This window comes from Myodes glareolus, chromosome 4, assembly GCF_982192425.1.
Source record: "Myodes glareolus chromosome 4, mMyoGla1.1, whole genome shotgun sequence".
In the NCBI taxonomy this organism is placed as follows: domain Eukaryota; kingdom Metazoa; phylum Chordata; class Mammalia; order Rodentia; family Cricetidae; genus Myodes; species Myodes glareolus.
This window is the reverse complement of record NC_142029.1, coordinates 74,153,235-74,174,475: the sequence shown is the minus strand read 5'-3', so window position 1 is coordinate 74,174,475 and position 21,241 is coordinate 74,153,235. Positions and strand designations below refer to the sequence as shown.

At 50.9% G+C, this 21,241-nt stretch overlaps 1 protein-coding gene across 1 annotated transcript in view; it reads right to left on the bottom strand.

The window, feature by feature from the left end:
* Dscaml1 (DS cell adhesion molecule like 1) overlaps positions 1 to 18,971 on the bottom strand; it is a 331,942-nt gene extending 312,971 nt beyond the window's left edge. Inside the window, exons 1-2 of the mRNA XM_048417297.3 lie at positions 18,752 to 18,971; positions 1,715 to 2,032 (exon numbers count right to left, since the gene is read on the bottom strand). Coding sequence (XP_048273254.3) covers positions 1,715 to 2,032; positions 18,752 to 18,971 — 538 coding nt within the window. The remainder of the gene's footprint in view (positions 1 to 1,714; positions 2,033 to 18,751) is intronic.
* Between the last annotated feature and the right edge of the window lie 2,270 nt (positions 18,972 to 21,241).

Sequence of the window (21,241 nt, the reverse complement as noted above, 5' to 3'; positions counted from 1 at the left end):
AGTATAACTGATGATGGTCTTTCCCAGGGCTCCTAGATATAGAGGCTAGAACTGAACTTAAATACAGGTTTCAAGACTTCCAGCTCAATACTTGGGGTTGTACTGGGGGCCAAACAATGCAGAAGAGACACCTGCAGAAGCATGGGAGAGAACCTTTGCCCTGGCAGCATGGCCAACAGTTAACCTCCAGGTCACACAAGGGCATGAGGGAGCCAGGCTCATCCCTCACTCTCCCACAGCTCTGGGCCTAGACCCTTGCAGCCTTGTTCTTGTGAGAAGTCCTGTATTGGGAGTTCAGAGTTCATCCTGAAGGGCCTGTCACTAGGTCTGCCCCCCTGGGCCTGGCCAGCACAGCCGCAGGACAGAAGGCACACTGGCGTGCCATGATAGACTAGCCTCTTGCACCCAGATTCCCTTGTAAGAGAGCCAGTACCCACACTTGGGTGCCTTACTGCTCTCTGAGACACTTCCTGTCAGTAGCAGAAGTAGAGTGTGTTGTGATGTCCTAGTCCAAAAGAGCCGATCAAAGCCACTCGCTCACTTCCAGGCCTGCCCCACTGAGATCAGACTTTCAGTTTCATCCCTGCCTCTCTGCCTCCACAGACTCTTTGGAGATCTGGCTCTTTCACCGCTAAGATTTTCCATCATGAACTGTACTTAAATGACAGGACTCTGAGTTGTTTGGCGCTCAAATGTTCATCAACAGCAGGATGGACAAAGAACGTGCAGCTTAGTTACATGGTGAAATACCATGCATGAGTGCTAACGAGTGACCTTCCGCCACACACAGCAGTGAGAAGGAATGCCGTGATGAGAATAGTGAGCTGAAGATTCCAGAAAAGTCAGAATGTAGGCCTCCATTTTGTAAAGCATGGACAAAGTAAAACACCCAAATTATTCCAGCTCAGGAGAGTGACTGTCCTGAGGAGAACAGAGACCAGAGAGAGCAAGAGGGGACCTCCGAGGTGCTGTGGGTGTAGCCCTGTGCTGGGTGTTAGCTGAACCTTCGGGAAACTGCTTCAGTTACATCGGATAGCACACACTTTCCTTGATACAGTTCAGGAAGAGGAGGTGTCTTAGGGCTTCTATTGCTGCAGCAAAACACCACGACCAAAAACAAACTGGGGAGGAAAGGGAGTCAGGACAGGAACTCAAACAGGACAGGTTCCTGGCGACAGGAGCTGATGCAGAGGCCATGGAGGGGTGTTGCTTACTGGCCTGCTTCCCATGGCTTGTTCAGCCTGCTTTCTTATAGAACCCAGGATCACCAAGCCAGGGATGGCACCACCCGCAACGGGCTGGGCTCTCCCCCAGTTGATCACTAATTGAGAAAATGCATTACAGCTGGATCTCAGGGAGGCATTTCCTCAGCTGAGGTGCCTTCCGCTCTGATGACTCCAGCTTGTGTCAAGTTGACACACAAAATCAGCCAGTACAGGAGGTTTTAGAAAATGAAGCTCAAGCAAGTTTCCTGCTTCAGTAATGTGCACTCTGTCATTTAACTCATGGGCAGTGCTGTGCACGGTAGGTAGATACTCACTTTGAATGTACCCAAGCACCACAGTAGACGGCCAAGCTGACCCTAGGCAAATGTTTCTTCCAAGCTCTCATGTGCACACCACATGTATACCCACACAATGCCAGCCTGCCTTCCCCATTTGTGTGCAGACCTCACAGGGAGCCCCCATCAAGGTGCAGGTGTCTGGTCCCTCACCTGCTTTGATGCGAATGTTAGGGCTCCGGATCTTGCCGGCTGCATTCTCCGCAGTGCAGAAATAGTCATTGTCGTGTATAAAGCTATTGAAGGCGGAGGGGGAGAAGGGGTAGAGCTGCAGAGTCCCGTTGGCATGCACGTGCCGGATATGCGGCACATCGTAGATGTCGTCCCCCGTGGCCAGGTACCATCGAAGAGCCGCGCTGGGGGAGCCGGCGGCCGGGCAGGGCACCACCACACCCACAGAGCTGGAGAAGGTTACCTGCTGCAGGGAGTCATTTACAAAGTAGAGGCTGGTGCCAACATCCTCAGGGTGGGCTGCAGGGAAGAAAGAGAGAGATTTGCTTAGAGTCTGCTGGAGAAACGTGCATGGAAGCCTTGCAGGCTGGTACTGATTCATGTGTCAGCCAGCCAATAAACACCATTGAGCACCAATTATTTACCAGGAAAATAGCAAAGAAGAGAAAAGACACTTCCTTCCCTATAGATGTTTCTTAGTTAGTTGGTACAGGAATGACAAAAGTCAAAAGTCTCATTTTCTGTGCTGAGCCAAGTCCATGGAGAGAGGCTGCCACAAACCTTGTTGCAAGAAAGGCCCAAAGTCACCACCTACTGTGGCAATGCACATATCAGGAGAGACGCTGACATACCTAGATCCGTAGCTACTTAGCACCGACACTTCACAGCCTGGGTCCCAGCCATTTCTTTAACTCACTTGCACAGCCCCAAGGGGGAGAGGGCTTTTCTTCTCCCCACGCCTCTTTTTCTCTCTCTTTCCCTGTTTTAGAATGTTTTTGTTTTGTTTTATGTATATATATATATATATATATATATATATGAGTGTTTTACCTACATGTGTGTACATGTGTGCCACCTGCATGTGTGCTGCTCACAGAGGCCAGAGGGGCACCAGATCTCCTGGTACTCGAGTTCCCTTGTGGGTGCCAGGTACTGAACCTGGGTCCTTGGGAAAGAACAAGTGCTTTTAGCCAGTGAGCATTTCTCCAGCCCCACAACTCACTTTTCATCACCTATATTAATTAGAGTTTTGTGGCTTTGATCAAAACTTGACCAAAAGCAACTTGGGGAGGAAGAGGTTTGTTTGGCTTACAGGCTACAGTCCACCATCAACGGAAGCCAAGGCAGGCACCTGGAGGCAGGAACTAAAGCAGAGACCATGGAAAAACACTGCTTACTGACTTGCTCCCTATGGCTTGCCCAACCTGCTTTCTTGGGACTCAGGACTATGGGCTCAGGGGTGGGACCACCTACAGAGAACTAGGCCCACCTACATCAATAGTCAATAAAATGCCCCTCAGGTTTGTCCATAGGCCAATCTGTTGGGGCATTTTCTCAGTTGAGGTTCACTCTCCCTAAATGAATCTAACTTGTGTCAAGTTGGGGAAGAAGAAGAAGGAGGAGGAGGAGGAAGAGGAGGAGGAGGAGGAGGAGGACAAGGAAGAAGAAGAAGAAGAAGAAGAAGAAGAAGAAGAAGAAGAAGAAGAAGAAGAAGAAGAAGAAGAAGAAGAAGAACCCTAGCCAGAACATTGCCCCTTCTACAAGTTTAGGATACTCAGGGATTATCCAAGAGCACAGATTGTAGAGCTGAAATTCGGAGGCCTTGTACTTAAGGGACCTAAGTAGGGTCCCTTGCTCTTCCTAGCCTGCAGGTAGCAGGGAAAGAGTCTCACAATCACAGCCTCAAAAGACTAGGTAGAGGAAGTGGGGTACTAGTCTGGGAGAGAGAAGGCAGTGGGAGTCTGTGAGGGCTTGGATCCTTAAAGGTCATCAGTGCATTTTCCAGGTGACCTTTCAGGATGAGGAACAAGAGGCCCAGACGTGGCCTCGACTGCCTGCAGAAGTCCCTGCTCTTCTATCACCGGCGCCTTCCCTTCTCAACTGGACAGTAAGCAGGGTGGACAAGCCTGGGAAAACCCCTCCTATTCCCTGATGCTCTTCCAAACCCCTGTCCCATAGAGAAACATCCTCAGGGCCATCTGGCAGGAAGGGCAGTGTCTGCTCCTCCCATTCCAGCATCAGGCTTTAGAACTACCTACTCCTGCCCTGTTGTGGGAATTGGGGGGACCTCCTTCCCTACTTAGGGGCCTTCCCCTTTAAGAAGGCCAACCCAAAGGAAGGGAGAACCTGGTCCCCTAGTTTCCTGTGGGAAGCCAGTCCCTTTCCACTAGCAAGATGAAAGAGTAAGCAACGGGCTGCTGCTTGTTTAAAGAACGTTGCGGGGGACCCAACTTGACCTCAATTTCCACAACTTTATGGGGAGGGGGAGAGCCCACATCCGGACTGTATTAATATTCTTGCCTTAACTCGGAGCAGAGCCTCTAGGGAGAATAGACCAGGCAGGTCGTTGAGGAAGGCCATTAAGCCTCATTGGCCAGAGCAATTCACATCATCTCATAAAAAGCCGTGATGAAGCCATTAGCAGCTGTGCTGGAAAAAAAAAACATCCGTGGGCTCCTGGCGGCAGTGTCAGGGGCATCCTCTTAGCAGCAAATGCATTTGCTGTCCCCACCAGGCCCTGCAGCCCCAGCGGCTGAAAGGCTCTGGCAGGGGGGGGGGGCAGCATCGCTTGGTAATCTCCTCACACTGCCTCCCATGTAATAGTCCATGGTTGAGTGTATCTGCTCAGGGAGACCCTCAGAAGCTCTTGCATCAGGCCTGTTCTCTGTGGCTGGAATATTCCTCATGATCACACGATCAGGCCATTTTACTAGCTAAGCCGTGGCTCAGTGAGACTTCCCAGCATGCCCATGTGTCCCATTCTCACCTTCTGAAAGGCCCTCCTGACCAAGACACATTCAACAAGTAACTGGCATTGTCTCCTCTGTGGCCTCGTGGCATTCTCCCAAGGCCTAGGACTGAGTGACCATTATCATCCCAGTCTACAAAGCAGGAGATTGAGGTACTTCCTTGTCTTCCTTGAGACTCACACAACCAGTAGGTGAGCTCTCTGGGATGCCCACCCAGGCAATTTGACCCAGCATTGCTTTCTTAACAGGCAATGTGTGGTTGTAATATGATCAATGCAATAAAAAGAGGGCCTTCCTCAAACATAATCAGGCCACACCAACCTCTTTTTCTCCCTCCCTATATCCCTCCTAATAGACTCTGGGTCCAGCAGTCCTTACTTTAGCCTTAGGGATCAGGGACATCCCCCTGGGTTTCTGGGTGCTTCCTCAGAAGGCCTAATTACTTAGCTATCTCTACCATGTCAGCTGCATGGATATGGGGAGCCAACCTCCACCAAGAAGTGCAATGACTCTCCCTTATGCCTGAAGAATAGACATAGGGAAAATGAGAAAGTTCCTAGACAGAAAGGAGTTCAAGACATCCTCCGTTCATGGAAAAATTCTCCCAAATACTTATTGTAAAGGTTTGAGGAAGAGATTTAAGTTGGACAGAACCCTGTTGATGACAAGAGATCCACCATAAGAACAGCAGTCATTGACTTTGCTGTCAGCTGTGGGCCACACTTTGGGTCAGTCACTGTATTTCTATCAGTAGTACGTAGCTATTGTCTTTCATCTTAACTCCCTAAAGTGAATTATCATGACTATCATCATTAATATTATTTCCATTTTACAGATAGAGAAATTAAGACTGAGAAGATAAACCTCTTTGCAGTGCTGAATAATCAAGATGGAGACAAATCAAAATCACAGAAACCTGACTTTCCAGGCCTGGGAGCCCTGCCTATCCTCTCCCTACCCCAACCACACCCAAATGCACATTTCTGTCTCCTCCACCGGCCAGCCATCCCTTCCCCTCTCCTTGCCTCTGAGAACGGCCCTTCCCCAGGCCCTTTCTGCTTGCACCAGGAGCATCAACCACAATGACAGCAGCCCTCCTGCACTTGGAGGCCTTGGCTCTTCCCAGAGCCAAGGACACGAGGTTCCCAGCAACTACAAATGGGTAGATTTAATTGATGAATTGACTGGGATTGTCCAGCCACCTGTCAGGGCCGATGAAATAGCAGATTTATAGCAAAAGACGAGTAGCCTCATATTTCTCCCGCTCCAGGATGCGAGCTGCTGTCTTCAGGGTGTGGGGGAGCTGGGGAGCATTAGACACGCCATTCGTTTCTGCTTACGGTTCTGACAGTGCATTGCCGTCGTGAAACATCACCCTCAGGTGTAAAACAATAGCATTTTGCACTTAGGTTGGGTTCATATTTTACCTTCCCAAGGCACCTGTCATCTCAAAATGCGGAAGCTCTTAAATAAACATTAATTTAGCCTCACCCTATCTGCCAAGGGGAGGGAGCGAACAACAGATCCATAGGAGGGAAACCGAGGCACTGCCAGCCAGATATCTGGATTGCTTGCCACATGGAGAGTGAAAAGCAGGGCAAATCATCCAGTGCATAAATGTAGGCGCAATGATACACAAGGGAAGCAGCGGGAGTTCAGTGTCCCAGTCTGAGCCCAGGGAGTCTAGCGTGGCCTGTCCAGGACTTCATCTCCTGCTCCAGAGATCTACAGAACAGCGATGTTGCAAAGAATCACGGAGATGGGGTGCTACAGAGTCTTGGATACAGTCTGACAGAACTGTCTGTCTTCTAGAGGCTCACATCACCTGCTGTGTGACCTTATGTAAGTGACTTAGCCTTTCTGGGCTGCACTGTGCTCATTTCCAAAAAAAAAAAAAAAAGCAGGGTGAGGTGGAACAGGAGAAGTTGCCTGTCTTACCTGCCTCATGGGGTTGCTGAGTGTGAAGGAGGGTGAAAGCCTCAACCTCCCTAGCGAAGATCTACGGGTGGGAGGTTCCAGGCTGCCTAAAACGATCAGCCTCCAGCGCTTCAGAGTCTGCAGTGCTCCAGCACCCAAAGCCCTCCGTTTCCTCTTAGCTGACTCCTTACCCTTCCCGGCCCCTTCCCAACTCCTCCTCGACTCAAGGCTTTCATCACTCTAGGAAACGCACAATGCACCAGCTGAGTGCTCCAGAGCATTCCAGGGAAGGCGGAAGCATCAAAAGGCAATGGAGTGGTGTGCCGTCTTTCAGATCTCCTAAAGGGAGAGCCGGAAAGGGGCTAAGCCTCGGCACAGAGCTGAGTTTGTGAAGGAGCTGCGCCAGGTACAGCTGTCAGGTTAGAGCTGGGTGCCGCAGGCCAGTTACTCCATAGGTCGGCCTTTGCTGAGCTGGAAGGTGCCTGGGACGGAGAGGCTGGCCCTGGAGGCTTCCCTGAGAAGCTCAGCATGGCATCAGTAAAGCCTGGCAGTGAGTTGTGTGTACCCGGGGAAACTGTGGAGCCTCCAGGCTGCAGAAAAGAGGCGGCAGCTGCAATGGCCTGCCTCCTGCCACGGTGGAAAGTGTGCGGTGCAGGCGGTGTCTATGAACTGGGAAAGGCACTGAGCAGGACGCCCAGGTGACTTCTCACATTGGCGACTGCCCTCGTTCAGGTAGATCCAAGACACTGCTTTCAGGGCTGGACATCTCTCTGGGGACCCACTGGCATGGTTGATGTCACCAGGTTCCGAAAAGGGAACCAACATTTCCTGAGTGGAGGCTGAACTGTGCAGCAGGCCCATGGCTTGGGGGCTCCCGTGACCTTGTTTATATGTGCATAGACATGAAAAGTGAGGATCCTGTGAGTGAAGAAGAGGAGGTTGGGAGGGGGGGTCGGTAACTTCCACAAGATCATACAGGGAGGAAGAGAAGGTAGCAGCAAGCCACAAATGGTGTGCCCAAGGATTCTCAACTTCTCAGGAGGCTGAGGTAGGAAGAGAGCTTGAGCCCAGGAGCTCAAGACCAGACTGGACAACAAGAGTGACTGTCTCAACAAAAAGAGAAAGAAATAACGGGGGCGGGGTAGAGATATATGGTTGGTAGGTGGGTGGGTGGATAGGCCAGGAATAAGGAATGGAAGGGTCGGGGAGAAGACAGGAAGAAGGAATAAAAGGGAAGGAGGAGAAAGAAAAGAAGGGAGGAAGGGAGAAAGGAAAATAAATGAAAAAAAAACAAGGAGAGAGTAGGAAGGAAGGGAAAGGGCGAGGAGAGAGAGCGCGCGCGCGCGCGCGCGCGCGAGAGAGAGAGAGAGAGAGAGAGAGAGAGAGAGAGAGAGAGAGAGAGAGGAGGGAAGGAAAGAAGGGAGGAAGGGAGGGAGGGAGGGAGGGAGGGAGGGGGGAAGGAAGAAAAAAGAGGAGAGAGGAGGATGGTAAAGAGGAAGGGAGGGAAAGAGGGAGAGACGGAGGTACAGAAGTGGGAGGAAGAGATGGACCCAGGATCCAGCTGAGAGGTAAGGGCAACCGGCTGCCCAGCTGCGTTTTTCCCATCACAGTACTGAGTTCCTAGTCTAGTACCTAATGACGTTTCTCCTTCACCTTTCTCTCCAAACTAACCCCAGTTAGAAAGGAGATCCCATGACAGTAGACCACAGCTTTCTCCTTAAATCTCTGCCATCCCCTCCAGCTCTTTCTTCTCTCTGCAGACAGAACCGAGCAAATTTACAGGGAGCAAGGGAAGGCGGGGGGACTCCTTCATAAATAAAGAGAGAGACATTCAGATCAACAGCAAAGCTGCTTCTGGTCAAAGGGGGAAATGGATTTTTAATAGAAAATGGAAGTTATGGGCCTGGCTGTCATGTGACAGACGTCCAGACTTAAACCCATTTAATCTTCTCTACCCGTGTAACATTGAGCAGCACCACCCGGACGCTGTATTTCATAAAACAGGCTCCAAATCGCTAGGAGATTAGAAGTGTAGAAATAGAACGGCAATATTTTTAAACCAGAAATCGTCCCCAGGCATCTGGCTGCCCCCAGGGTCACAGCTAGAACCTGCATATCCATCCTACCTACCAACTAGCTCACCCTTGGCTTGTCTGGGCATCACATGGGGGATTAGCTTGCCAAAGGAAACCTGACACGGTGTCGCCTGTAGCGACACCAGTGGTCTCCCATCCACCTGCCCGGAGTCGGGTGGGGAGGTGTCTGGCTGCAGTTTAAGGCCCTCCCAGCATTCCCCTGGGGTGCACACTGAATTACCCCGTGTCATCATCGCCAGTCATCAGAAGTGACAACCAGAGGGGACTGAAAGATTAACACCTCCCTGCCTCCACGGGGACAGTGAGTCATTTAGTTCTCTTCCTTTGCAATGTTTACTCCTCTCATTCACTGGGTTTTGCATGGAGGCATGTCTGCAACACTGGGCACCTGAAACACCCATTCAGAGCTCTCGAGAACGCTTGCCCAGGCCTAGCGTGTGAGTAGAGAGTATGGCAGGTCTTCAGGGGAACAAGGACCAGAAGAGAGGAAGGACCAAGGGGACAGCAGGACCCCCATGCAGGACTGTGAATTCCTGAGGACAGTGACCTTCCCAATGATCACTCCATCCCGTGGGCACAAGAGCAGGTTCTTAACACGGTAGTAACAGCCTTAGTTCCAATGCCACACTCCCTGGGTTCGAATCCCTGCTTTATCAGTCACAGGTAGTGTGTGCAAAACCAGACAAGACAACCTCGCCTCTCTGTGCCTTAGTTTCTATAAAACTGAGGTGACAGGATCTACCTCAATGACAGCTTTTGGAGAATACAAGTGTCTGGCACCACTCAAGGGTTTGGAGCTGTTGTTATGAGTCTTATTGTCATAGGAGACAAGCAGGAAGTACTTATGGAGCAAACAAGTCCTTATGTAATAAATATTTACTGAGCATCCAGGATGATGGCGATAAAACAGTGGTGGACAAACATGAGCATGTAGAAGAATCACCGGGGAGTTTGTTAAAGCGACAGCTCCTTAGATAGCAGCCATCCTGTGCCTGCCACAGGACCTGCAATGCTAGTTTAGAAGTTAGTGTCCTCTGTCCACACTCAGTAGCAATTGGTGGGAAGAGTAGATGTACCATGCTAGATTTCGTGTTTCCCAAGCCCGCAACATAGTTCTTGTGGGCTTGCTGACAAGCTTTCCCACCGTATGTATTAACTGAACTTGACAATGGAGTTAATCCAGGAAGAGTTACATGGTCAATGAACGAGCAACACAACAGCAGTCCGGCTGCTCTCCACCTCCCCTGATGCCCCCACCCCCAGCAGTCTTCCACGGAGTCCCTCAGGTAGGAGGGCTGCCCAGGCAAGGTTGACAACATCTATGCACTTGCACACAAAAGTTTGCAGGTGAGACAGACAGATTGTGCAGCACCACTCTGACGTTCTCATGCCCCAGCTGGGGAAACTGGGCCCAGATGGGGAGCAATCAGAGGGCCTCTGTTCAGTCACCAGTATGTGCCAAACCCCAGAGGACCAGCGAGACACCAGAAAACCCTTTTGTGGTTCATTTGCACTTGGAGACAGTGTGAGGCTAGGCTCTGGGGAGGAGTGGGTGAGTCTCCCAGACGGCAGCAGAGTGCTTCCCAGGTAACATGACTATGTTGTCCTTGGGCGAGATGAAGCCACAGGGACCGAGTCTCCTGCCTTACCCTTGGTTTGCCTTGTATCTGGGCACACCTGTTGTCTAATCTGCTTTCTATTACTGTGTTAAAACACCATGACCTAAAGTAACTTGGGGAGGAAAGGATTTGTATAACTTAAAGGTTACACTCCATCACAGACGGACATCGGGTACCCAGAACCAAAGCAGAGAGCACAGAGCAATGCTGCTTACTAGATTACTGACTTGCTCCCCATGGCTTGTTCAACTTGGTGTTTTCTTTCTTTCTTTCTTCTTCTTCTTTTTTGTAAAATAATCAATCCAGTGTGTCCTTCCCAGAATGGCACTGCCCACGGTGACCTGGATCCTCCCACATCAATCATTAATTTTTAAAAATACCTTACAGGCCAATCTGATGGGGGCACTTTCTGAATTGAGGTTCCTTCTTCCCAAACAACTAGCTTATGTCAAGTTGACAAAACAAAATAAGGAAATCAGCTAGGACACCTGGGTCACCACACTCCTCACACTGCCTCTGCCACTGATGCTTTCCAGCTTCTCGCTGGTGCCAGGCAACCACGGATGAAAAACCCTCTCCTTGCAACATTACTCACTTAGTTCTTACGCCAAGCCTTTAATGCCACCATTGCTCAAAATCCCACTGTTGAAAAGACCGCACTTTAAGGATAAGCAGATTGTTTTTTTTTTTTTTCTGACGTTGCTCTCTTTCTCATACATAGCTGTGTTTCAAACTGACACCCACCTTGAGTGCCGCAGCCGTACTACAGACAATAGATTACACCCAGACTGTCTCGGAGGGTGCACACGTTACAGAGGGGTGTGTGATACAAGGCAGCAATCTGGAACAGGACAATTCTGCATTACTTGGGCCCTCTCAGGTACTGGCTGTTTTCTTTCTCTCTTGCCCCAATGCCAGCAGCTCCCTACGCTGGTCATTGAGATGACCACTCTTTCAAAGCTCTTTGAGAATGGCTGGTCTTTGAGAATGGGTCTTCTTCATTCCCATCAGAAACAGCAGTGGGTTTGGTTTGGGTTTGTTTGTTTGTTTGTTTTGTTTTTTAGTATTCTTGACACAAACACAGTTCCCCTAACCAGCAAGCAGAGAGCTTTGAGATCCAGTGTGGGGGCAGCTAGCCTTCAGCCTCCAAGGCCCCTGTCCCCTCGGCTCCAGGAGGAGTTATGAGCAACAGCTGTCAGTGGGACCGAATCTTTAATCTTCCAGCCCTTTTCTAGACAAGGCCTGTCAGAGGAAGGCCCCTTCTGGCCAGAAAGTTCTTTCTAGGGAGTCAACCCAGACAGCACAGTTGTCCCTAGAGAATCCCAGACTTAGATTGTTAACACTTGAGGGATTTAAGAGATTATTGTCTCCAATCTCTTCCATTCACAAAGCCCAGAGAAGTGGAGTCACTCACCCCAAGGACACAGCTAGCCAATACCTAGACTGGGGTCAGTGCTGGCTCCGAGGTCCCTTCTGTTTTGTCCTCCTCGGGCAGCCCAGGTATGCTGGAGCTTCATAAAACAGATGCTGTCATCAGAGGGACTAGGGAGTGTCTACGGCTATAGGAGTGACCCCAGATGGGAAAAATGTCCATTTAAACGTGACTGATGGGTGACAAGTGGAAGAGGGGTTTGTCTTGATCTGTGTTCCTAAGATGGAGCCGAGATGAGATTAAAACACACAAGATCATGACAGGGCTGGGCTGGGTCTAAGACTGGACTCTAAAATACAGAGTCACAGGAAAAAACAGCCTTAAGGAATACGTTCCCTGCTACTGGACGTATAGAGAAGAATAAGGAACCAGGTAGAGTAGCTGCAGAGGGACCATGTCTGGCTGGAAAGCCCATTCCGTGTCCTTCAAGGCACCTTCCAACTCTGGGAGGTCACTTGTCATCACTAGCAAGATTCTTCTCCTAATACCTAAGCTGGATCCCAACTTCTCCTACCCTCCTTGACTCCAGGCAGGCCACAGTAGAACCCAGGTATCTAGGACTCTTGTACTTTAGCCCTCAATGAGATCACCACAGCGGGACTCCCACAAGATTGGATTCTCTAGAGGGACAGTCATCCCTGGGGGCTTTAGTTAAGGAATAAAAGCACCACACATGCTTGAAGATGCATAGGGGTGGGGGAACTGCAGGAAGATGCAAGGGGAGGGGACTGCAGGAAGATGGCTGCTGCAGGACTGGCTGTACTCACTAGCTGTCTCCACAATGACAGAAAACAAAACTAGGGAAGTTCTGCATAGATGGGGGAGTAATGGGAGCATGGAGGGAGACAGGCACAAACAGCTGTCTTGTTGTAAGGTCTTCATCATTACCTATGAGGAAACAATAGCAATTATATCTTAAATTTTAGCATAATATTTATAGGGCAAAAACTGCTTTGCTGTGTTTTTTCAAGTATGTGTGTATGTGTGTGTATACAAAGCACGGTCACATGGTATTTGATTTTATGCCCCTTATTCTTGCACGCACGCAATAATACCAGCCTATGAGATACAGGACACCAGCCTTTCTACCCATTTTACAGATTATAGAATAAAAGCATCTCAACTTGCCTATGATACACAGACCAAGCCTTGTTTCCTAGGTCCACAGAGAATGTTCTCTCCAACCACGCATGTGTGTGTGTGTGAGTGTGTGTATGCGCGCGCACACACACACATCTCTTTAGAAAAATCAGCTTAATGAATATGCAACTAGCATTTGAATAACTGTTCTTAATGAAGATGGTGACCTTGGAAACTGTCAGAGCAAGCTTCGTGTAGAGCAAGGGCAGGGGAGGGTGCAAGGGGTGCTGAACAGACGCGGTGAGTAGCAGCTGGAGTGCACGGGTGATACCTAAGGCTAATGCTGCTCAGGCCACAGCAGCCCTGGACGAACATCTGTCTACCAGGACACACGGTTGATGTACCCACACTAACCCCTCCCCCATTGACAGAGCCCAAAGGCTACAACCTGCCATGGCCAACCCTTGATCTCTGGATCGCATGTTCTTTCTATACAGCAGCTTGGGTCGTAGCGAGAGGGATGATCAGGGACAGCAAAGGTCATGGGTGTTCTCCCAGCACTGGACTACCTAGACAACAGAGAGACTGACCCCAGCAAGGCGAGACACGTCCAGAGACAGTTGGAGGGCGCATCCTATGAGGAGCACTTGTACACACGCCGAACTGAGTGAAACCCATGCTCCTTACTTTCGCTACACCAAGAGTACACGGTAAAGATGCACCGCGCAGTCTCAGCCTTCACTGCAGGGAAGAAACCAGCCCTGGCTTCCCTCAAAGGCTGGACTTCAGAGTCTAGACTCAACCCCGGCCCTCTCCATCTCCACTGCTACCACTTGCCATGATGAGGGGAGCGAAGGGTGGTTCTGGACTCCCCAAGGACACCTAGGTGTCCACTTGGCTGCTGCTCCCTTGCTAAAGCAGAAACCTGAAGGTTACCCTGCAAGGTGATAGATGGGAAGGAATGCATGTTCCCTGTCCCGGCCATCACTTGATTTTTCTTAGTGTCATAAGGACTAAGACAGTTGACCTTGTTAGAAATGTGACTGGATAATACAACTACTCAGGAGAGACGAGATTTCCAAATATATTTTGAGGTCAAGCAAGAGGATGAAGGCGGGGGCAGTGTAGGAAGCAGAAGGGGCCTAATGTTTATTGAGCACCAGTTCTGTTCTGGCTACGGTAGTGCTTTTTCTTCCTTAGTCTCACTGCACAGATAGAGGAAAGGAGGCTCAGAGATCCTCTACCCCCCTCCCCAAGTCCCACGCCTGGTAAACGCAGAGCTAGGATGTGCACAAAGGGCTTGATTTGGATCCAGATTTCCACCATAGAAGCCAGGCCAGTCTTCCCCTGACACGTGCGTGTACGCACGTGCACACACACCAATATATGAAACAGACAAAAACACTAGTTAAAGGAATTGGATGGGGAAGGGCAAAGCTCGGTCCTAATTCCACCCATCCCCCAATATCCCCATTTAACCCCTCAGAGCTCCACACAGCACCAGATGGAGCACACACTCTCTGGGCTCTGTAGGCCAGGATCCTTCCGGACCAGCAAGTGCGCAGCACATTCCAGAAGGCCTCAGAGATGCACTTGCCAGGGTGAGTCTTGCCTAGAGTCCCAGAAAAAAAAACAGACAAGGCCGTCCCTCGGCCATGCTCCCATCACGGATGTCCAGCTGCTGCCCACGAGTAATCACGCAACTCTCCTATGTGCCTGCCCTTCGAACATTACTCCAAACTTTACACAGTCCACCTGCCTTCTCACTGCCCCCAGTGGAACCATCTGCACGTTCAAACAGCCTTTATCATGATAGAAGAAATAGCAGGCTCTGGCTTCATTCCCCAGAGGACACCACCTTTCCCAAAGTTGGATACTGACTGACCAGAGGATGAGAGAGCATTGTTCCTCATCTAATACCCCCATCCCATCCCCCAAATGTTCCTCACTCCTGACCACAACCCGAAGCACCCAACTCCCTCCTTTCAAGTGTTCCATTCCCAGAAGGCTAATGTTGTCCCTATACTCCAATAACTGGAATCCTGAGGCACCAGAGGAATGACCCACACCCCATTTTTCCTCTGCCTCGGGCTACCTCTGTCCGTTGTTACCCATTCTATCCTAATTGCCCAGTGTCACTACCTGTCTTGGGTACAGAAGGTGGAAGCTGCCGGGCTTGCTCTGCCAGCACTAAGTACATGTAGGCCTAAAACCTGGAAACTGTACGGAAGCTACCAGGCCATTTGTCTCCCATTCCCGTCCATTCCTATTCTGTACAAGGAGGAAGCTACTGTTTAGCTCCTACTGAAGCTGGGATTAGGATGCTCCTCACAGAACTAGGCTCTTGGCCTGGCTAGGTGAGCATGCAAATCCACATGCAAATGATATGCAAATCTGGAGCCTGCTCTTGGTTCCTGGCCTCCTGCCATCTCTGCTTGCCTACAGCTCACCCTACTCTGATACCCGGGTTCCAATCAATGTACTAGGTTAAGGGCTAGGAGCACTTCAGAAAACTCGGAGATCCTCCCTTTTAACTACTTTAATCCCCCCCCCCCAAAGAAACATTTTCTCCAAGAATACAGGGGAGGAGAAAATCTTCAGCCTCAGGCCTGAACATCCTGATAGAGCTTTCTGAACAAATAAAGTCATATTTTACCAGCCAAGGCAGGGAACCAAACACATCACAAGGATGGACTCCCTGAAGATGCTGAGTAGGTAAGGGCTCTTGTGGTCCCTGCCTTACCTAAAGCTCCATGCCTGTGATGTGCTCTAAGCAGGCCTTCACCCTGTGTTTGGGATTCCTAACCTTCCTGCTTCTTGAGCAAACTACTGCCGGGCCAACCCTGACTGTTTGTGTGGCCACCTCTTCCCTCTTTGTAAGAAAAGCAGCCTCTCTGGCCAGTGCCCAGCACCTGCTCAACTTCGACACTGTCTTTGGGTCGACTGTTTCCTAGCTTTTCTTTCTAATTGAGCTCCTCGTCTGCGGCAGAAATATGTTAAGGCAACTGGCTTTGATGCCCAGGAAAACGAGGCATCAGGAAGGTTTGTCGGGCATCACAGCAACTGCCTTCTACTTCATGCTATCCCAGCAGCCAGGGTCCCTCTGACCACCCAACCCCTCCCAGACATTCCTGGTCCTTCGCCTACTTCCCCTAAGTTGTACTTGCCATTTTGAGATTTTAAAAACATGCCCCCCAGTAACACCCCCTTTTAATTAGATGCTGAACAGAATGCTAGAGATTTTCTTAATGGCCTGACAAAGGCTTTTAATTTGGTCTTCTCCAGAGAGAGGAACCCTGAGTCTCCATCCGAGAGGTTGGGGTGGGAAATGAAAAAAAAATCAATGCCAACCCATTATTTTGGCTTTTAGAAAACAGGAATTTTAGTGCCGAGGAAGCTTGTTCTTTTACACAGTAAAAATGCAAATTTGGGCAACACAGATGCTGGCATGCTGGATGTAACAACAGAGAGAACCTCGCTGGGGTTCATCTGGCTGCCCAGACCTGGATTTGTTTTGGCAATAATAAGGCAGTTATTGGAGACTCGATAACTGATTATTAAAACACCTTCCCCGTTTAGTTCTGGGGAAACGGGCTGAGCTCAGGCTTTATAAAATAAAGAAAAAGGATATTTTGAGAGGAATGGAAATAACAGAAGCTTAAAACATTCAATAACTGCTTAATTCCATCCAGAGGACGCTCCATCTCCCCGTTTTCTTCTCTCCGCCTGCCGCCTCCCGCTCCTCACAGATGGACGTACAAATTATTGCAAGAGGATATTGTTTTCTGTAACAGGCTGGAACATTCGCATTTACATTTTCCTTGGTGCCGCGGGGGTGACTGGCAACGGGAGAGAAATAAACCACGCCCCATCTTGCTTGCTTTTCCCCACATTACATCTTCCCCGAGCCCCCTCCACCACCCACCTACCATGCCACCCCAAGCAGAACAGGCCCCTAGGGATCAGCCTGGCACCTAAGACCCAATTAAGGCACCAAGGAAAAGATAGGCCTGTCTGGCAAGGCTGCCTGGCGCCCAACACAGATGCTGGCACTCTGAATGGCAGGGGAGCCAGGGATCCGCAAACCCAAAGGCCACCCAGGGCCGCCATACCTACTAACTCCTATCTACCCATAAGACCTACTAGTGGCAACTTCTTACTAGAGTAGGAGAGGGTTCTGCCCCTCCAGCTGTTGCCCTGTGGCCTTCTGGGCCTTTCTCCACTCCCACCCCCATCTGCTCCTTCCCTATCAAATAACTTGGGCTTCATTTATTAATGTAGAGCTTCTGGATCGGGGAGGGTGGTGTCCTGCAGGTATTTGTGAAGGGGTCTCCTTTGCTCAGAAATGGACTATTCCTGGGGTAAGGTTGGGGACAAAGCAGCTGAGCTTGGCCGCAGCTCTAGTCTGTGTTTCTTGCCTGACAAAATGGAAAAGGGATGGGGGTTGGAGTGAGAGCTATGGAGAGAGAAAGCCGCTCCTCACCTTATGTATATTTAATATTAACGTAATTAAAGCTGTGAGGCAAACCAGCCTGCCCGGGTGGAGGGAAGCAGGAAGAGCCCCAGCAAAGAAACTGGAGTGTGTAGGGGGGCAGGAGGCAAGCTTGTTGCCTAAGGTGGGAATGATGGGTCAGTTCATGGGGCAAGGAGTTAAGCCACCCAGACCAGTCTTACTGTGCTACCCAGTGGCCCTCACTGGGCCTGAGAAAGTCCATTTCTTTGCTTACCTTCTAAGACCACCCATTTCCCAGCACTGGGATCTTCTGAGCAAAATCCCAGCAGACTAGGCCATCAGATTGGCTCTGACCCGGCCATATCCACAAATAAGGGTTAGCCTCCTCCCCCAACCTACTGGGTATTACTTTGGGCTCTGGCAGATTGCAAACTCGGCTTCGGCTTCGGCCGAGGACTGGAACCCTCCCCAGGCTCTTGACTGCTCTTCTCCATCGCCTAAGGGGCAAGAATTATTGTTGGGCCAGGCCAACCCAGGTAAAGGAGGTAGAAGGAGAAGCTGCCCTCTGGGCGCGAAGGAGAAAAGTTAGAAGGTTGAGCAGGTAAAGCCGAGGAGCGACTGTGCTCTACAGCGCAAGGGCGCGGAGTTCGGCCGCCTCCTCTCCCTCCCGCCATCTGCGCGCCCGGGGGCACGTCCTCTGTCACAGTCCAGAAGCTCAACTGCCCGCGCTGGCCAAGTTCCGATTGAGTGCCCAGGTTGGTTACGATCGGGAATGCCTGCCTCCTACCCCTCAGTCCAGGCTACCTCTTAGATCAGGTGTACTGCGCCCCAGGAGCTGGTCTGGACGTGCCGGACACCTGGATCCACCCCTAGTAACCTTTTCTCTCCCGGGAAAGGGACACGCCCCCCCAGCCTGAACACTTGTCCCCAGGTCCAGCAGCCCAAGCGCCTGAACGGAGAGTATCGCACCTTAGGGCAGGCTGCTTAAGGTGGCTAGGGAGACTAATAGAAGCCGAGGCTAGCGCCTGGGGCACAGGGGTGGGGTACAGGTGAGGGAGACCCTTGGGTCTGAAGAACAAACTTGCTGTCCGATTGAACCCCCCGCCTCTCGGGACCCCCAGCTCTTCCAGCCCTGCACCCAGCCAGGCGCAGATAAGCGCCATGCGGTGCGCCGGCATTTGCGCCAGGGCGGGGGTCGAGGGCGGTTGAGGGGTGCACGAAGCTACAGCAGGAGTGAGCTTTCCTAGGTCCGAGAACCCAATTACCGAGGGCTCGCGGATGAAGTCTTGGTCCGAGGACCACCTGGCTAGCAGGGCACCCCGGGGTCCCAGCTCCAGCAAGCCGCGGGAGTGGGCAAGGGGCTGGGGGAGGGGGTCAGGGCAGAACTGCGGCCGGGCTAGGATGGGGAAACCAGGGGTTCCTTGGCCACCGCCCCCCACGGGCGCGCCCCTAAACGGCAGGCGCAGGGGTGCTGGCAAGGGGTCCCAGGCTGACTCTCACCCTACCCTTCTCGTTGAGTCGCCCCACCCCTCGTGCCCACCCAATGCCATACACCGGAGTGGGTCCTGCACCCAGACACCTGGAGCCCACTGGTCACCGCACCTCGCCTCCAGCCGCGCGCATCCCGGCCCCACCGCCTCCACCGCCCAGCCACCGGCAAAGCGGGTCTCACCTTTGTGTAAAGAGTCCAGGAGCAGGAGGAAAGTTACCAGCCACATGCCATAAAGAGGCCCTATTCTCCGGGGAGGTGGTCCTGTGGCCGGCCGTGCGGCAGCGCCTCTCCCCCGCTCAGCGCGCTCCCAGCCGCCCGCACTCGGCGCCCCGCTCTCTCTGCTCCTCAACCCAGCGCACGGCGGCGGCTCCTCCCTCCTCGGCTCCCGGGCTCCTGTCATCCGCGGGGCTGGGCTAGGCGGCCGCTCTCTCCGCCCCCCCGCGACACCCCGGGTGGTGAACGCCACTCTAGCCCCAGCCCGGAGGTCCTTAGCCCCACAAGCTCAGAAACAGAGATGGAGACCCTGACCAGACCGTCTCGATCTTGCTTCTCTGACCGAGAGAGGAGAGGGGTCCTTGCCACCCATGGGCTTTGAGTCTATGGTCTCAGAGAGGCATATGTCATACATGTGCCAAGAATCCGCCATGCACGGGGCAAGGACGCTGGGTTTCTCCGGGCTGGGTCATCCAAAGCCATTGCTTGGTATTTCTTTTGGACTCAGTTTCTCTGCACGAATGAGAGAGAATGTGGATATTCTGGCCAACATCTGGGCTAAGATCTTTGAAGACATCTGGTACTCTCCATACTCTCCATACTCTCCACCCCAAATCTCAAATCTACATGCTGCCCCCAAACCTTTATTCACTTCTGTAACGGAGAAGCCAGCTCAGTCCACCCCATCCCGGCACTCTCCAAATTTTCGACAGCACCTGATACATTGTGAGCTTTTAAAGAGTCGTGGGCGATAATGCCTGTTCTGTACGTTCTTTATCCCCACCCCAGTCCCCATCACTACAGCTTTCCCACTTCTGAAAACTGGTCAATAGGTCATAAGTGAGGAGAGAACCCCAGCAGTTACCAAATGGAAGTCGAGCACCTGCTGAGCTCTGGGGCAGAGCTGTGGCACGGCTGACTGATGTGGAAGGTTGATGTGATGAAAGTCTCCTTTTGTCTTAATTCTCAAATAAGAATCCACACAGGGTCCAGGGAAGAGGTCCAAGTAGCCCCACGGATAAACTAAGTGGCAGCACTGGAATTCTCCATGCAAGCGGTCAGGTAGGTGGCCTTGGAGATCCTGTTTCCACCTTGACCCACTTGGCTCCGACTGTGTGTGCATTTGACCTGGCTTTCTGAGAGGCATGGTAAGGGTGTGTGTGTGTGTTGGGGGGAGCCTGTGGTGCTGTTTTAACAGAGAGAGGCGTTACCCCCCAGATGTCTCACCCAAGTTCAGGCAAAGAACCAGGTTTTCTCATTCCCAGGTTTTGCCAAAATATGTCTAACATTTTGAACTAAATTTTGAAAACTGTGCATTTATTTTTTTAAAACATAGTAAGATATATAAAATGTAAAACTGCTGTTTTAACCATTTTTAAATTTGTGTGTGTGGGTATGTATGTGACTGTTTATGCAAGTGCACGTGTATGCGTGCATGTATGCGTGCATGTATGCATGTGTGTGTGTGTGTGTGTGTGTGTGTGTGTGTGTGTGTGTACCACTGGTTGATGTCGGGTAATTTTTTTTTGTCCCCTCAATCTCTATTCACCTTATTGTTTGAGACAGGGTCTCTCACTACATCTAGAGATCCAAGCTCAGGGCTCCATGTTCACACAGCAAGCCTTTTATGGACTGAGCTGTCTCCCCAGCCCTCATTTTAACCATTAAAAAAAACAAAAAACAAAAAAAACTTACTACTAAGTAAATCCCCAATGATGTCCAACCACTGTGACTTCCAATATCCAAACCTTTTCCACCAAACCAAGTAGAAATTCCTGACCTATCAAACTCTAACTTCCTCTCCTCCATTTCTGGAAGCATCGTCTGTTTTCTACCCCTACGTATCTCACCACTCTGGGTGTCTCATACGTGTGGAATGCATAGCTCTGGCCCTTCCGTGTCTGCCTGAACACATTGTGTGCAAGGTTTAGCCATGTTACAGCACGTGTCAGGATTTCACTCCTCTTTACGGTTGAGTAGTATTCTATTGTGTGTCTATAGAGCCCTCTTTACGGTTGAGTAGTATTCTATTGTGTGTCTATACAACGTTTGTTTACTCAACTCACCCATCAAATGCACACTCGGGTGGCTTCCATTTTGGGTTCCTGTGAATAACAACGCTATCAGCACAATTATAAAAACCTCTCTGTGTCCTTGCTTTCCATTCTTTTGAGGTATAGAACCAGAGGCAGGATTTCTGGATAGTGTGGTCATTTTATGTTTAACTTTTTGAGGAACTGTCAGACATATTTCATTTGGAGAGTTTAAAGGGCTCTCACTCTGTGTAACTTACATAACGCCCTCTAAAATTCCATCGGACTCTTTTAAAACTGGTTCACACACAAGATCGCCAGGCTTGCACCAAAAGCAAGAGCTGAACCCAGGCCTCTGGACCCCAAGAGCGACTTGCCCTCTGCTGTGCAGCCTCTGGTGACTGAGCTCCGTGGAGGTAACTCC